The 19,177-nt window shown below is 43.1% G+C and overlaps 1 protein-coding gene across 1 annotated transcript; it reads right to left on the reverse strand.

The window, feature by feature from the left end:
* Window positions 1-12,931: 12,931 nt before the first annotated feature.
* On the reverse strand, window positions 12,932-13,756 carry LOC110866476. The gene has a single exon (XM_022115625.1). It carries the CDS (start codon window positions 13,754-13,756, stop codon window positions 12,932-12,934), a length of 825 nt encoding a protein of 274 aa, XP_021971317.1.
* Window positions 13,757-19,177: the final 5,421 nt, after the last annotated feature.

The raw sequence follows: 19,177 nt of genomic DNA on the forward strand, positions 1-19,177 counted from the left end.
CGAGGTTTCATCATTTTAACACTTAAAATTGCTCGATTTTGTCGACTTCACCCTATTTTTGGGTGTTTGATTTTCTGATTTTTTTTATTTTTTATTTTTTATTTTTTTTTTATTTTTTTTTATTATTATTTTTTTATATATATAAACTAATAGATTTGTACAATGAACAACTAACTACAATAAATGCTAGTTAAACGACTTTTAACCGAGTTTTAACACAAAAGGTTTAAAAAAATAAAAAGGCTAAATTTGGCTAAGTGGGTGATTTTGTTGGGTAAACAAACGAAAACACGGGAAAGGCTCAACATGGTTAATCCTAAGGGGTAATGTAGGGTTTTGGGAAACATAACACAAAGAACAAGGCTAACAACAAAGGGGTTTTCTAAGTGCCTCTATCATTTCTACACAATTTCACACATTTATGGTCTTAACAAGCATGCTACTGACAAGTTCTAAACTACCCGTGACATCCGGCTTACTCCTACTCCGAAATGAACAAACATATAATAATTTTAAGGCTCAAACATGCTCACAAAACGGAAGGAATGGGTAAAAGTGTGAAAATAAACATGCAAGTATTTCTTTGTTTGTCACGTTTTCTAGTTATCTTTTTCAAAACTTATCTGGCTTGCCGGGTTTTTATCATATCAGAAGCTTTCTAAAACAACTAACCGGTTTATTTACTAAAAATATATACAATTTTTTTCATAAATATATAGAGGACAAACAAAGTCAAAGTCAAAATGTTAAACCCCCTTCCCACACTTGAACTTCGCATTGTCCCCAATGCGAAACCGAGAATATAGAGAAAAAGGAGAATAACACTCCCCTGAAGATGATTTAGATGAAACGAGTCTCCAAAGCTGCTTATGTGGTGTGCTCCGGTCTAAGACGTGCTTCCAAAATCTGTACAAATGTCACAAAGCAATGCTAAGCTAAGCAAAACAAAACAGAAGGCAGAGACAATCTAAACGCAAACAAACCATAATTTACATAAATAGAAAGCATACTAAATATCCATACATGAAACATAGCAAATAAACTAAAATGTCTGAAAAATAGAATACATAGCCGTGGGTGTATGAAATGAAAACCAAAATGAACACCCAAGAAATATACTACTAAAATAACACCACATCCACCAACTCAGAACTCCCACTACTGCTCGTCATCCGCATCTCCTCCTGTGCTGGATGGGCCTGCCCCGCTATAGTCGCCTGGGTTCCCGAATGGGAACTGTGGCGGATCGCCAAAGCAGTTAGGGTAGGCGTTCTGAAGCCCCCAAATATGTATGAAAATCCAGCATGTAGCTCCTGGCGCATGAAGTCTTGGTTCGCCCGCATCGCCTCTTGATTGGCCCTAAGTTGATCTTGATTAGCCCTTATCTGCTCTATATTAACCCGCTGCTGCTCCTGGCTAATCTGCATCTGCTGGAACTGGCCAGAGAACTCTAGATAGGAGGGGATGCCGGGAGGCTAGTGCTGGTGCTGCGGGGAGTGATGTTGCTGTGGTGAGTGTGGTGGTGTGTGCTTCTCATGTTGTTTCTCGTCTCCCATAACCTCATCCTCATCCTCTAGCTCGATTGGCAACGGGTCCCAGACCTCGTTTTCCAACCCTTTCAACCAATCTCCATTGTCCGTTTCCACGATAATCCCCATGGCTTTCAAAGAGCGGATGTCAACATACATACCCTCAGTAACCAAAGTAAGACACTGAACCACCTCGTCAGTCATAATGCCCATGTTGTAGGCGATTTGGGTTACATACTGACCACCGTGTATCTGACTGCTGGCGGTTCTACCCGAGCTAGGCACAAAGTACTCAGCCATTCGCGCGACGAGGTTGATGTGAACCCCCTCCGCGAGCGCATAAAGAAATATAATATCCCGGTGTTGGACAGTTTCCCAAACTGTCCATGCGCCCAGCTATGGTATGGCTGAAGATGGGGTGCATAACACTATGTAAAGGGTCTTGCAATCTTGAAGCTTTATGATGCGTGTGAAGTGTGTATTATTTTTGATGTATATTTTAAGCCCTTTTACACTTTTAGCCAAGTTTTAAATTTATAAAACACGATATTTACTAACACTAAACACACATATGGGCAAGTGCACCCATCGTGGACGTAGTATAGTGTTGGTAAGATACCGAGGTCGTCCAAGGACACAAGAGCTTTTAGTACCGGTTTATCCTCAACGTCTAATCAAATCAAAAAGTTAGAAAAAAAGTTTTTAAACTAGAAAAATAAAAACTAACTAAATGCTGAAAAATAAAAATAAAATAAAAACAGATAGACAAGATGAATCACTTGGATCCGACTCGTGTATTAGTATAACCTTTGATTATTTTCGCACTTTTGCACTTGTTTAAGAGATTATCTTAGTTATTGTAGTAGGCCCCTCTTTTGAAGGCGATGTTACCCTCAACCCAGTAGTTTGAGTCAGCAAGGATACAATCCTAAAGGGTTGGATTATTGGAAGATAATGAATTAAGTTATTAATGCAAATTGTGGTAGGCCCCGCTTTTGGCGGTGACGTTACCCTCGGCTAATAGTCTGAGTCAGCAGGGATACAGTCCTAAATAGCTGGGTTATAGTATTAATAGTAGTTAACTTATGAGGGGGTCAAAGAGTTTGGATCCCCGCCATCCAATACCTATGGGCATTGAAGGAGATCCTACTAAATTTGACCCAGGTCCCTTGCAGGACCTCTAAACGCTGAACAAGGGCAAGACCCTTACCAAACCGTTCCCTTAACCCCCGACCAGGTAGCCAACATACCTCCATATAGACCGTGGAGATATGGATGGTGAAAATCTTTTATTTTATATAGACAGTAAAATAATGCCAAGACACCACGGACAAACGATAAGGAAAGATCACCTTCAACATAAGCAACTAGTTATTAAAGTCATTAATACAAAACCAAATAAAAAGTGCAAAAGATTAAAAATAAAAAGTATTATACTAAACACTTGTCTTCACCAAGTGATGTAAGAGACTTAGGCAAACATGGCCTTGATTGTCAAGAACTCTTACGATCAATCTTGGATCCCGAGACGACTCACACACTCTATGATGGACAATGGATGATGGTGGTGGATGATAGTGTTATGGTGGTGGTGGGTGGTGGATGAAGTGTGAGAGAGGTGGTGTGCCAAGGGATGAGTTGGAATGAAACCAAGCACCCCTATTTATAGGCTGAACAGAAGACTGGGCATGGCCCCGTGTCCGTTGGACACGGCCCCGTGCCCGTCTGACACTCTCTCTCTTCATTAATTGTAATTCGCAATTACAATTAATGCGCCTGCTGTACTTTCGCCACGCCCCCGTGCTCACTGGACACGGCCCCGTGGTGGGCAATAGAAGCTTCTACAGGTTTGTCTTTTTTGCTGCTTCTTGGGCACGGCCCCGTGCTGGCTGAGCACGGGGCGTGTTCAGGCTTCTGTTTTTTCTTCTTTGCTTGGGAGGATTCCGTTGAGGGTTCGGGCAGTCTACTTTTGTTCCTTTTCTTGTATTTATGTTAGAATTAGCTGTCTTTTTGCTTCTTTTGTGAATTTGAGCTCATTTAATCCTGAAAATACAAAAGGAAGACAAAAACACTCTTTTTCCAACATTAGTACTTAAAAAGGGTTAGTTTTATGCCTCATTTGATGTAATTTATATGTTGCATTTTACACACATCACTTTAGATACCCGAGGATCATACGGCCCGCCAACTGCAACTCGCCCCCAAAACTCACCCCGCTCGTCTTCGCTGGGGAAGGTGAACTGATCAGTAAAGAACTCGGAGTCCATTTCATCATTGGTGTAGATATCGAGTCTTCGACCCAACCTTCCCACAGTCCAACTGTGGCAATGACCACCTAACCTGAAATTTATCCGTTTCTTATAGCGGAAGTTTGGAACTTTACTCGCTTTTGGCTTGTCATACGAGTAGGTAGCGAAGAATTATAGCGTAAGCTCAAGATAGATCGGCCGGTCAATGTTGACCAACCGCGCAAGCAGAATTGTTAACATGTTTTCGAGCCGGTCACGTTGGTTTAATTCAGTCATGACATCCCAATCCAACCTTCTAGGGGTGCTGAATTGATTCCGCCTTTGCCATAGTGCATTAAGTTTCAGAATGCAAAGATTTTCTGGCGCGTCGTTTTTATTGAATTGGAGAAACGGATGGTTCATCTGCATGAGGGACTACAATTAGAACAGGAGAAGCAGAAAAAATATCATTCAGAACAGCCTAGCACACAGTTATGAAGCTACTGTCCTACTGATCTGGGTGATTCGTACGGGCGTGTGACGAGACGCACGGTCGTGCGTCACCGAGAATCAGCAATGGTGGTCGGTGTTTGTCGGAATTGCATGGTGTGCAATCAATGGCACCCTCGTGCATCACCGAGACCACAACAGAGATTGTGAACAACCGCAACTTAAGCTGTATGCGGGGTGTGGAGCTCGATATCCTCCACCGCCGACTCGATCGGCCCTCCAACGTAAAGCTTCAAGCGATGACCATTTACCTTGAAAATCACGCCGTCCGCGTTCTCAATTGCGACAGTCCCATATGGAAATACATCTTTTACCGTGTATGGACCCGTCCAACGCGAATTCAATTTTCTCGGAAATAAACGCAACCTCGAGTTGTAGAGTAATACAAGATCCCCCACTTGGAATTGCTTATGGTCCTTCAAGCGTTTGTCATGCAATCTCTTGGTGCGCTCTTTGTATAACACGGAGTTCTCATAAGCGTGTTGTCGTAGCTCCTCTAACTCGTGAATCTGAAGGAACCGGGCTTCACCTCCGGTTTTTAGATCCAGATTTGCAGTTTTTAGAGCCCACGTCGCTTTGTGCTCCAACTCCACAGGTAAATGACATGCCTTTCCGTAAACAAGCCTAAAGGGAGTAGTTCCAATAGGCGTCTTGTAAGCCGTACGGAAAGCCCAAAGCGTTTCATCCAGTTTGTCTAACCAATCCTTGCGGTTTGCACCTACCGACCGCTCAAGGATCCTTTTCAACCCCCGGTTCGTGACCTCCACTTGCCCACTTGTTTGTGGATGATAGGGCGTGGATAAACGGTGATGAACACCATAACGGGACAAAGCTCTCTCGAGCTGAGTGTTGCAAAAGTGTGTCCCTCTATCACTGATCAGTTCCTTTGGTGCACCAAACCGGGCAAACAAACTCTTCAGAAATCTCACGACTACCCTGGCATCATTGGTGGGTAAGGCCTGTGCCTCCGCCCACTTCGATACATAATCAACCGCAACCATGATATATTTGTTTCCTCGTGAGGGGGAAATGGTCCCATGAAGTCTATCCCCCAGATATCAAAGACTTCACACACATGTATCCAATTTTGAGGCATTTCATTGTGTGCCGATATGTATGTTGCCCTCTGGCAAGCATCGCATGCACTGACCCACATCTGCGCTTCACGGAATATTGTCAGCCAATAAAACCCTGAATTGAGCACCTTCTTAGCGGTGAAATTGGCACCATGGTGACCTCCTGTAAGTCCCTCGTGACAGTGGCGCAGAGTGTCAGTCGCCTCCTTTCCCGAAACGCATCTTCTAATCACCTGATCAGCACCAACCCTAAACAAGAAAGGGTCATCCCAAATGTAGTGCTTGACGTCCGAAAATAATTTTCTCTTTTGTTGGTGAGTCAATCCCTTAATCAGAATTCCGCAAGCAAGATACTTCGCAAAGTCGGCGAACCATGGCGACTCATCGCATATCTCAACACTCATCAACGACTCGTGTGGGAAATTGTCATTGATTGAATCCCAACGGATGTCCATGATGTCTCCATGCTCCAACCGAGATAGATGGTCAGCCGATACATTCAACGCACCCTTTTTGTCTTGAATTTCGATATCAAACTCCTGCAGCAATAAGATCCATCTGATGAGACGCGGTTTAGCATCCTGTTTGCTGAACAGATATCTGATGGCTGCGTGATCAGTATACACAATTGTTTTTGAAAGCACCAAATACGATCTAAATTTGTCAAATGCGAATACGACTGCCAAGAGCTCTTTTTCTGTCGTGGTATAATTCTCCTGAGCGTCGTGAAGAGTCTTGCTCGCATAACAGATCGGTGAAATTGCTTTTCTTTCTTCTGTCCCAGAACGGCCCCTATAGCGAAATCGCTCGCGTCGCACATAATTTCAAATGGCAGACTCCAGTCAGGCGCGACTAAAATAGGGGCCTCAATCAACTTTTGCTTGAGAAGGTCAAAAGCCCTCAAGCAATCATCCCCAAAGATAAACGGAGCGTCTTTCTCCAACAGACGGGTCATGGGCCTAGCGATCTTTGAAAAATCCTTAATGAATCGCCTGTAGAATCCCGCATGACCAAGAAAGCTCCGTATTGCTCTCACAGAGGTGGGCGGTGGAAGTCGTGAAATAATATCAACTTTAGCTGGATCGATCTCCATACCAACACGCGAAATCTTGTGTCCCAACACTATGCCCTCTCGTACCATGAAGTGGCACTTTTCCCAGTTTAGGACAAGATTCGTCTCCTCGCACCTCTTCAACATTTTCTTCAAATTTTCTAGACAATGATCAAAGGAATCCCCAAATACCGAAAAGTCATCCATGAACTCCTCCATAGAGTCCTCGATCATGTCATGAAAAATTGCAACCATGCATCTCTGGAAGGTCGCCGGTGCATTACACAACCCAAAAGGCATACGCCAGTAGGAGAATGTGCCGAAAGGGCAGGTAAAGGTAGTCTTCTCCTGATCCTCAGGAGCAACAGGAATTTGAAAGTATTCAGAAAATCCATCCAAGAAACAGTAATACGACTTCCCCGACAGACGTTCCAACATCTGGTCGATGAATGGAAGCGGGAAGTGATCCTTGCGAGTAGCATCGTTGAGTTTGCGGTAGTCGATGCAAACTCGCCACCCAGTGACGGTATGCGTAGGAATTAGCTCATTCCTATCATTTGGGACTACAGTAATACCACCTTTCTTAGGTATTACCTGCACTGGACTCACCCACACAGAGTCAGATATAGGATAAATCAATCTGGCATCCAACAACTTAATCACTTCTTTCTTGACCACATCTTGCATATTGGGATTCAACCGCCTCTGAGGCTATGCACAGGGCTTGTACTCGTCTTCCATCAGAATCTTGTGAGTACAAAAAGAAGGATTGATGCCTTTGATATCCATAATCTTCCACGCTAGTGCTTTCTTATGAAGTCGTAAAACACTAAGCAGTCTTCTCGTTTCCTCGTCCGTCAAAGATGATGAGATAATAACCGGCAGACGGCGCTCCTCGTCTAGAAATGCGTATTCCAAATGGGGCGGAAGCTCCTTTAGCTCCAAAGACGGGGGATCTTCAACCGACGGCTTCGACTTTTCTTTATCCTCACGATCAATCTCTGAAAATCGATCTAGACTCTAGGAACCATCATCACCAATCTGATAGACTGGCTGCTCGAAATCGTGGCCCTCCTGCGTAATGCCATCTAGGTCCCCACACAACAGATGTGTGTCCGAATCAATCTCCTCAATCGTGCCCTGGAAATGTGTGCTCACATACGTGTCGACAATGTCAACATAGTAGAGCGCATCATCCTGACTCTGTGGGTGCTGCATGGACCGCTTGATGTCGAAGGTCACATGCTCATCATTCACTCAGAGTGTAATCTGGCCCGCAGCTACATCTACATTGGTTCGGGCGGTATTCAAAAATGGACGTCCGAGAATCAAAGGCACCCTAGAGTCCATATCCATATCCAGGATAACAAAATCCACGGGAAACACAAACTAAGTAAGACTCTGAACCACCTCGTCAGTCATAATGCCCATGTTGTAGGCGATTTGGGTTACATACTGACAACCGTGTATCTGACTGCTGGCGGTTCTACCCGAGCTAGGCACAAAGTACTCAGCCATTCGCGCGGCGAGGTTGATGTGAACCCCCTCCGCGAGCGCATAAAGAAATATAATATCCGGTGTTGGACAGTTTCCCAAACTGTCCATGCGCCCAGCTATGGTATGGCTGAAGATGTGGTGCATAACTCTATGTAAATGGTCTTGCAATCTTGAAGCTTTAGATACCCGAGGATCATATGGCCCGCCAACTGCAACTCGCCCCCAAAACTCACCCTGCTCGTCTTCGCTGGGGAAGGTGAACTGATCAGTAAAGAACTCGGAGTCCATTTCATCATCGGTGTAGATACCGAGTCTTCGACCCAACCTTTCCACAGTCCAACTGTGCCAACGACTGTCTACCCTGAAATTTATCCGTTTCTTATAGCGAAAGTTTGGAACTTTACTCGCTTTTGGCTTGTCATACGAGTAGGTAGCGAAGAATTCTAACATAAGCTCCATATAGATTAGCCGGTCAATGTTGACCAACCGCGCAAGCGGAATTGTTAACATGTTTTCGAGCCGGTCACGTTGGTTTAATTCAGTCATGACATCCCAATCCAACCTTCTAGGGATGCCGAATTGATTCCGCCTTTGCCATAGTGCATTAAGTTTCAGAATGCAAAGATTTTCTCGCACATCGTTTTCGTTGAATTGGAGAAACGGATGGTTCATCTACATGAGGGATTACAATAAGAACAGGAGAAGAGAAAAAATATCATTCGGAACAGCCTAGCACACAGTTATGAATATACTGTCCTACTGATATGGGCAATTCGCACGGGCGTGCAACGAGATGCACGGTCGTGCGTCACCGAGAATCAGCAATGGTGGTCGGTGTTTGTCAGAATTGCATGGCGTGCAATCAATGGCACCCCCGTGCATCACCGAGACCACAACAGAGATTGTGAACAACCGCAACTGAACGACCGTTCCACCTGCGGAACAACCGTGTGACACCGATTTCTGCAGAAATTCAACCCCGAAACAAAACAGCCAGATTGTTTTCGAAAATCAACAAATTTTGGCACAAACCGGGGGTCAGAAATCCGACCGGTTGTTCACAAATCACATGAATCTTACAAGGGCTAGGGTTTCAATTGTATTTATGAAGGGAACCCTAAAAAGCCTTGAAGAAATCAAACAAATCTAACCTAGAACGAGATGAAACAGAAAATCGAAGAGGAAAAACATACCGTGCGAAAGGATCTGAGAAACCGTGCGAAAAATGGTGCGATTTTGGGGAAAACTCGGTTTGGAACGGCTGGTGCAGTTAGGTTTTCGCGAATGAGAATGGGGGCTGCAGATAAGGGTTTTTATATAGCACAAATGACCAAACTACCCTTGGCATGTCGCACGGTCATGCGTCTCCGATGACGACCGATCCTGGCACGCTGACCTCGGTAATGCACAGGGGGTGCGACTCGAGGTGCTGGCACACAAGCGTACAATCGTGCGGTCTGTGGCACGGTCGTGCCAAATCTGCAGATGTGTCTGTTTGCTGCAGAAACCATATCCAGCATCCGTTTTGACCGTTTTTCACCATTTTTGCACTCCGCAAACTGTTTTAACATATTTCTAACATAGAACCATCGCTCGGCATGTATACTAACTGTACAAACCTATGAAAACTACCAAATACGCTAAAAACACATAAAACGGCAAAAACAAAAATATGGACAATTGTACCCCTAAAGCGCCAAAGACGCTCTTGCTACATTTTTGAACCTCGAGTCAGTAGCATAGACTCTCCTCCCCACACTTAAGCTGTACGCGGGGTGTAGAGCTCGATAACCTCCACCGCCGACTCGATCGGCCCTCCAACGCCGACTCGATCGGCCCTCCAACATAAAGCTTCAAGCAATGACCATTTACCTTGAAAATCACGCCGTCCGCGTTCTCAATGCGACAGTCCCATATGGAAATACCTCTTTTACCGTGTACGGACCCGTCCAACACGAATTCAATTTTCCCGGAAATAAATGCAACCTCGAGTTGTAGAGTAATACAAGATCCCCCGCTTGGAATTGCTTATGGTCCTTCAAGCGTTTGTCATGCAATCTCTTGGTGCGCTCTTTGTATAACACGGAGTTCTCATAAGCGTGTTGTCGTAGCTCCTCTAACTCGTGAATCTGAAGGAACCGGGCTTCACCTCCGGTTTTTAGATGCAGTTTTTAGAGCCCACATCGCTTTGTGCTCCAACTCCACAGGTAAATGACATGCCTTTCTGTAAACAAGCCTAAAGGGAGTAGTCCCAATAGGCGTCTTGTAAGCCGTATGGAAAGCCCAAAGCGTTTCATCCAGTTTGTCTAACCAATCCTTGCGGTTTGCACCTACCGACCGCTCAAGGATCCTTTTCAACCCCCGGTTCATGACCTCCACTTGCCCACTTGTTTGTGGATGATAGGGCGTGGATAAACGGTGATGAACACCATAACGGGACAAAGTTCTCTCGAGCTGAGTGTTGCAAAAGTGTGCCCCTCTGTTACTGATCAGTGCCTTTGGTGCACCAAACCGGGCAAACAAACTCTTTAGAAATCTCACGACTACCCTGGCATCATTGGTGGGTAAGGCCTGTGCCTCCGCCCCCTTCGATACATAATCAACCGCAACCAGGATATATTTGTTTCCTCGTGAGGGGGGAAATGGTCCCATGAAGTATATCCCCCAGATATCAAAGACTTCACACACTTGTATCCAGTTTTGAGGCATTTCATCGTGTGCCGATATGTTTGCTGCCCTCTGGCAAGAATCGCACGCACTGACCCACTTCTGCGCATCACGGAATATTGTCGGCCAATAAAACCCCGAATCGAGCACCTTCTTAGCAGTGAAATTGGCACCATGGTGACCTCCTGTAGGTCCCTCGTGACAGTGGCGCGGCACCATGGTGACCTCCTATAGGTCCCTCGTGACAGTGGCGCAGAATGTCAATCGCCTCCTTTCCCAAAACGCATCTTCTAATCCCCTGATCAGCACCAACCCTAAACAAGAAAAGGTCATCCCAAATGTAGTGCTTGATGTCCGAAAAGAATTTTCTCTTTTGTTGGTGAGTCAATCCCTTAATCAGAATTCCGCAAGCAAGATAGTTCGCAAAGTCGGCGAACCATGGCGACTCATCGCATATCTCAACACTCATCAACGACTCGTGTGGGAAATTGTCATTGATTGAATCCCAACGCATGTCCTTGATGTCTCCATGCTCTAACCGAGATAGATGGTCAGATGATACAATCAACGCACCTTTTTGTCTTGAATTTCGATATCAAACTCCTACAGCAATAAGATCCATTTGATGAGACGCGGTTTAGCGTCCTGTTTGCTGAACAGATATCTGATGGCTGCGTAATCAGTATACACAATTGTTTTTGAAAGCACCAAATACGATCTAAATTTGTCAAATGCGAATACGACCGCCAAGAGCTCTTTTTCTGTCGTGGTATAATTCTCCTGAGCGTCTTGAAGAGTCTTGCTCGCATAATAGATCGGGTGAAAGTGCTTTTCTTTCTTCTGTCCCAGAACGGCCCCTATAGCAAAATCGCTCGCGTCGCACATAATTTCAAATGGCAGACTCAAATCAGGCGCGACTAAAATAGGGGCCTCAATCAACTTTTACTTGAGAAGGTCAAAAGCCCTCAAGCAATCATCCCCAAAAATAAACGGAGCGTCTTTCTCCAACAGACGGGTCATGGGCCTGGCGATCTTTGAAAAATCCTTGATGAATCGCCTGTAAAATCCCGCATGACCAAGAAAGCTTCGTATTGCTCTCACAGAGGTGGGCGGTGGAAGTCGTGAAATAATATCAACTTTAGCTGGATCGACCTCCATACCAGCACGCGAAATCTTGTGTCCCAACACTATGCCCTCTCGTACCATGAAGTGGCACTTTTCCCAGTTTAGGACAAGATTCATCTCCTCGCACCTCTTCAACATTTTCTTCAAATTTTCTAGACAATGATCAAAGGAATCCCCAAATACCGATAAGTCATCCATGAACACCTCCATAGAGTCCTCGATCATGTCATGAAAAATTGCAACCATGCATCTCTGGAAGGTCGTCGGTGCATTACACAACCCAAAAGGCATACGCCAGTAGGAGAATGTGCCGAAAGGGCAGGTAAAGGTAGTCTTCTCCTGATCCTCAGGAGCAACAGGAATTTGAAAGTATTCAGAAAATCCATCCAAGAAACAGTAATACGACTTCCCCGACAGACGTTCCAACATCTGGTCGATGAATGGAAGCGGGAAGTGATCCTTGCGAGTAGCATCGTTGAGTTTGCGGTAGTCGATGCAAACTCGCCACCCAGTGATGGTATGCGTAGGAATTAGCTCATTCCTATCATTTGGGACTACAGTAATACCACCTTTCTTAGGTATTACCTGCACTGGACTCACCCACACAGAGTCAGATATAGGATAAATCAATCTGGCATCCAACAACTTAATCACTTCTTTCTTGACCACATCTTGCATATTGGGATTCAACCGCCTCTGAGGCTATGCACAGGGCTTGTACTCGTCTTCCATCAGAATCTTGTGAGTACAAAAAGAAGGATTGATGCCTTTGATATCGATAATCTTCCACGCTAGTGCTTTCTTATGAAGTCGCAAAACACTAAGCAGTCTGCTCTTTTCCTCGTCTGTCAAAGATGATGAGATAATAACCGGCAGACGGCGCTCCTCGTCTAGAAATGCGTATTCCAAATGGGGCGGAAGCTCCTTAAGCTCCAAAGACGGGGGATCTTCAACCGACGGCTTCGACTTTTCTTCATGCTCATGATCAATCTCTGAAAATCGATCCGGACTCTGGGAACCATCACCACCAATCTGATAGACTGGCTGCTCGAAATCGTGGCCCTCCTGCGTAATGCCATCTAGGTTCCCACACAACAGATGTGTGTCCGAATCAATCTCCTCAATCGTGACCTGGAAATGTGTGCTCACATACGTGTCGACAATGTCAACATAGTAGAGCGCATCATCCTGACTCTGTGGGTGCTGCATCAACCGGTTGATGTCAAAGGTCGCATGCTCATCATTCACTCAGAGTGTAATCTGGCCCGCAGCTACATCTATAATGGTTCGGGCGGTATTCAAGAATGGACATCCGAGAATCAAAGGCACCCTAGAGTCCTCATCCATATCTAGGATAACAAAATTCACAGGAAACACAAACTTGTCGATCTTAACAAGCATATTCTCAACAAATCCACGTGGATACTTGATGGAACGATCAGCTAGTCGAATGCTCATTCGTGTAGGCGACGGCTCACCTATATCCAACTTTGTAAAAACCTTATAGGGCATAAGGTTGATACTCGCTCCCAAATCAGCCAATGCATGGCTAACAGACATATTTCCAATCAAACAAGGAAGCGTGAAACTGCCCGGATCTCCCATTTTCGTGGGCAGACGATTTTGAAGGATTGCAGAGCAGCTTTCGTTCATCACCACACAGGACATAACCTCAAGCTTTTGCTTAGTCGAGAGGATTTCCTTTAAGAACTTCGCATACTTCGGCATCTGAGCCAAGGCTTCAACAAACGGTATGTTTATGTGCAGTTGCTTAAACATTTCAAGGAACTTACCGTATTGTTCTTCGTTTTTCTGTTTCTTCAGCCGGCCCGGGTATGGAACTGGAGGAGTGTACTCTTTGACTGGCTCTTGGACTTGTGTTGTACTTGCTGGGCCACGCCTGGCTTGCACCTCTTCCGGCGTATCAGTCGGGACCGTTTCAGTGATTGGCGGTGAGTCCGATATGTTGGGTCCTGTAGTCTTGCCACTCCTGGTCATAACCGCATTTACATGCCCGCGCGGATTTGGCTCTGTGTTGCCTGGAAGACCACCTGGGGGTCTCTCCGACATCATCTTCGCCAGCTGACCAACCTGGTTATATTCTGAATCGAGGCTTTCTGACTCCTCATTTCTCCCTCGTGAGCTAGAAAACGATCTTCACTTTGTTGATATCATTTTTCAGCCAATTGATTTGCACTCGTGGAGCTACTAAGAAGCTAAGCCATCATTTCCTCCAGCTTAGAACTTGACTGAGGGGCTTGCTGCTGGGAACTACTCCCAGCACCCTGATTCGGATACGAGTATGGACGTGGCTGGTAACGTTGGTTGTACTGCTGGAATTGCTGACCATGAGCCTACTGCGACGTTGGAGCGCGCTGGGTAAATCCTAGTGGGTTTTGATTACCCACATTCGCTCTCCACCCAAAATTTGGGTGATTCCTCCATCCCGGGTTGTATGTATTGCTGTACGAGTTGTTCTGTGGCCTCACTTGATTACTCACAAAATCCACTTCTTCTTGGCCCTCATATACAACTCCCTGAAAGCATGCACCAAGCTCGTGTGACACTCCGCACTAGTCACATCCAGAACTAGCCTGTGCAGCCATCTAGGACTTATCAAACTTCGCCGAAGGAGCTGAGATTTGTGCAGTAATGGTTGTGTAGTCATCCACAGCGTGAACTCCTGGGTGGGATGATGATGATATCCGACCTCTCTCTCCTTCCCGACGTGAACTAGACTTCAACGCAACCTTTTCTACGATAGAATAAGCTTCATTTGGTGTCTTCGTTCCTAGATCGCCTCCTGCATTCACATCTAATCTCTCCTGCGTATCGTAATTAAGGCCTTGGTAAAACCTCAGAACCAACTATCTTTTGGAGAAGCCATGGTGTGGAACATCAAGTAACAAATCTTTAAACTGTCCCAGGCCACGTGCAGCTCTCGCTTTGTCACGCAATGAGAATGAAAACAATCTCAACCGAACAGCATCCTCCGAAACGTCCCTAATCTTGAACGTCGAACAAACTTCGAGAAAAGCCACTATATGTCGTCCGGGATCTTCATGCTCACGCCCGTCAAAATGCACCGAATTCTGCACCATATTAATAATACTAGATTTAATTTCTAAAGTAGGTGCATCTATAGTAGGTCTAATAATACTGAGCTCCAAGCCTGTTCCTCCGGGCTGATTCGATTCATTCAAAGGTCGCTCTTCGTCCGCCATGATTACGTCTCCTTCGTCCCCTAAGCCCTCGGCTTCAGCGGGTACCACCAGCTCCGGCTCACCAGCTGCGAGCACCAGCCCAACCGCACGATATCTTTCGCGAAGACGTCTCCTCATATCACGTTCAGGTTCATCTGAAGGCTCAACATCGTCAGGAGCGGGGGTTGAGGACATCAACCTACAAACCAAAAATTGACATAATGAATATATTATTATATTAAGGCTGTTTTGTTTTGTTTTTTTTTTTTCAGCTGAAATGAAACAGAATATTGGCTTAAATAGGCTGAAAATTTTATAAAAAATCATAAATTGGCCCGAAATTTGATAAAAATTAAAACAACTAAAATAATCAAATCGGATAGTGTAAAAATGATTTTTCGGAGCCGAAAGCTCAAAGAATAAATGAATAATAAGTTCGAATTCGAACATATAAATGGAATAAAAATTCACAAGTTTATGAAATGAGCTTGAAAACGAACAAATTAAATCAAAAATAAGAAGTATTAACAAATAAATAAACGAATAAAAAATCAAGAAAATATTCACAAATATTCACAAGTATATACACCGATAAAATAATGATTCGGGTCGTTCCTAAAGCTCGCCACATCCCCGGAAACGGCGCCAAAAACTTGACGTGTGCGCGTATATACATGTTTTTACAAGGAATATAACACACGATTCGGTTCTAAATTTATAAAAATGATTTATACTTCAACAATAAAACACACACGAAAGGGCAAGTGTACCCCGTCATATATGTAGTAAAGTATCGGTAAGAACCAAGTGTCGATCCAAGGATGTGGGCGGAGAAATAATACTAAACCGTCATCATTAAACTACCGGCAGGAAAATAAGTGTGAGATTTTCTAAAAGATAAAGTAAGCATAAACAAAGATTCATAAAAACATAATAGACTCCAAATAAGAAAATAAATATATAGCCTTGCTTTATACACAACCAAAGTATATGAATTAAGTCAGTTTTGTCACTTGAAACACTTGGTCAATTTTCCATTTTCAAGACAATTAGTATCCCTTTCGGGAATCTTAACATGACAATCACTCGGAAAGCTAAAACGATAAACACACTTTAACCACCTAAGATTGTTCTTTAACGTGCAATTGATAAATGTCTATGAAATCCCCTAAAGATAAGTTAGTCATCCGTTAGGAATTTTTTAACCTCACTTAATCAAGGAAAATGACATCGATAAACACAATGTAACCATCGAGACAAGCATAAACTAGATTAAATCACAACCGAGTTCATTTTACAAATCTTGCACATAAATTCACCAAGATAGCAATTTTGGCCTAAACTACTAATTAAGCTAACAATTCATGCCAAGAATTCATAACAACACCATTTAACCCGTTAAGGTCCTTACGTGAGGGAAAGCTTTCTTGATTAACAATAATTACCCCTTATTAAACCACTAACCATTTCTAGTATCATGGTGCACACATTTGACACAAGTTAAACAAGTTCAAAGTCTACTAATACGTGATTAATTAAGCTTCATGTTTCAATTATCTCAACTAACCATATACTAATCATCCAAGATAATTAACTATAATCAAGAAATCAACATCAATAAACAAGGTTGCAAACTAATCATCAAGGATTAACATAGAAAATGCTTCAAAGTGTCACTACAAACATAATTAACATACTAATGGTTGTAATTAAGCAAGGGATACTAGTGTTTTTGCCCTTAGGCTTACAATAATACATAATCATCAACCTAAATGCTTGAAATATGAACAAAAACATGGAAAGATTCAAGAATCAAACCATAAACAAGCACAAGATTGAGAATCCGGATGATAACGAAGCTAAACGGCACAAGATGACTTGAATCCGGGTAAAAAGCAAAGCCTCCGGAGCCTGAAAATCACCTGTGAAGCTCCCAAAAGTCCAGCGTTCCGAAATGAGAGCTGCCTTCTGTTTTTTATAACTTTTTCAAATCGCACGGTCGTGCCATTAAAGTGCACGCCCGTTCACTTTGTATTACTGTTCACCATACTTATGAGACATCAGCAGATCTTGACCGGTTTTTGATATCGCACGGTCGTTCCACAGACTGCACGAGCGTGCATTGCCGAGAATAGGCTGGCACGGACATCTGAACGGGCAGTGCATATCCAGGCTGGGGTGAGACATCGAATCCGCACGGGGTGCCACCAGAATGTACGGTCGTTCGGTTCTGAGGATGCCTTGCACTCCTGATCGCACTGGCTGTGCAATGTCGGGATGAGCTCTGTTATCGGATCCACACGGTGGTGCCACCAATTGCGCGGCCGTGCAACTCGCCCAGGTCAGTTTTCTTCATAGAAAGTTCGCAGCTCTGTCGTTTCACCCGGAAAATCCTCGTTTTCATCATCTTCTTGTTCGGCACGCTGTTTTAGGCCTGTAAACACAAATACACCTAATTCAGTATCCGATTCTCGGTTTTACGGCCAAAACACGTAAAATGGGGGTAAAATAGGGGAGTAAAGTGTGTGTAATTTAACGAATATCAATCGCTTACTATACTTTTGGGGGTGTCATAGGGATCTTAGGAAGGTTTTAGGGATCTTAGGACACCCAAATGTATAGTAACAGGATCAAAAGCTAGTGATCAATTAACGAAATAGTGGTAGAACACACTAAGTGTTAAGTTGAAGGTGGCGGGCGTCAAAGTGATAGTTAGGGGTGGCAGTGTCCAATAGCCAATAGTTTGCGGTGATAAAATCCAATAACCCTAAAAAATAAATTTAAACTCTTATATTATTTATTATTTTTAAGATTATACGATAAGACCAATAATTATATCTTTTTGATATGAGTATAAAGCTGATATATATATATATATATATATATATATATATATATATAGGGTGAGGATCAAATAAGAAGTTTATTTTGGTTAGGAAGGATAGGAAACAATAGGATTATGACATGTGGCAAAATTTAAAATAAAGAGGAAGGGTATTTTAGTCAATCATATTCTTTCTTCTTCCTTCTTCTCCCTAGTAACTTCAAAACCCACCATTTTCAAAACCCACCATCTTCAACCATTTCTTCACTTTCTATCTTAGTAATCACTACATTATAGTGCGATTTTCATCACCAATCAATGATTCAAACACCAGATCAACGTGTTCTTCAGTTTTTTTTTTTTTTTTTTTTGAAGAAGCCCAGTTTAATTTTATACAATATCTCATTTTTTCATGTGATTTTGAAGCGAATCACTCGATTCGTTCGATTCGATCGTTGATAAGTGTTTCAATCATTCAAATTTCGTCAATCGTTGAAGAAATCGACTTTGATCCATGTAAGAAATTCTTTAATTTCGTTTTTACGATCTGGGTTTTTGATTTAGTCATTGCGTTTTACGATCTTGGGGGGGTCCGGGGGCAGCGCCCCTGGTAGCAGGGTCCAAGAGGCAGAGCCCCTGGCTTGAGTCAGCTTGGAAATTTTTTTTTCGATTAAATTGCTTTAATAAAAATGCATCAGAAAAATTAAATTTTCTAGAAATTGCCTCATTTCGAAGACAGTAATTCGTAGACAGTTTTTGATTTGCTACTCTCTGGTTCAGACAGTTTTATGTGTCCATTGCGTTTTAGAAATAAGAGAGTTTTATGTGTTTTATTGCCATTGCGTTTTAGAAAAACACATTTTTGAAGTGTTTTTAGTCATTGCGTAACACATTTTTAGGTGTTTTCAGTCGATTGCGTTTTAGAGAGAACACTTTCTTTTGTTTTTTTACGCCATTGCGTTTTAGAAAGGAGACATTTTTAAGTGTTTTCTGGCCATTGCGTTTTATAAATAAGACATTTATTTGTGTTTTTTGTGCATTACATTTTAGGTGAAACACGTTTTTATGTGTTTTCAGTCCATTGCGTTTTAGAAAACAGACATTTTAAGTGTTTCCTGGCCATTGTGTTTTAGAAATAAGACATTTCTTTGTGTTTTTGGTGCATTGATTTTTAGGTAAAACACATTTTTATGTGTTTTCAGTCCATTGCGTTTTAGAAAGTACACTTTCTTTTGTGTTTTTAGGCTATTGCGTTTTAGAAATAAGACATTTCTTTGCGTGTTCTGGCCATTGCGTTTTACAAATAAGACAGTTCTTTGTGTTTTTTGTGCATTGCGTTTTAGAAAAATGTCATTTTTTAGGTTTTTTTGTTCCATTGCGTTTTACGCAACTGGGTTTTTTCCATTGCGTTTTACGCAACTGGGTTTTCGAAATTTTTTTTTTGAAAATATAGCAATAGTATACTCG

Source organism: Helianthus annuus, chromosome 7, assembly GCF_002127325.2.
Source record: "Helianthus annuus cultivar XRQ/B chromosome 7, HanXRQr2.0-SUNRISE, whole genome shotgun sequence".
Lineage (NCBI taxonomy): Eukaryota > Viridiplantae > Streptophyta > Magnoliopsida > Asterales > Asteraceae > Helianthus > Helianthus annuus.

Coding starts and splice junctions, on each gene's coding strand:
- LOC110866476 (XM_022115625.1), bottom strand. CDS start 13,756: ATGATGTCGGAGAGACCCCCAGGTGGTCTTCCAGGCAACACAGAGCCA.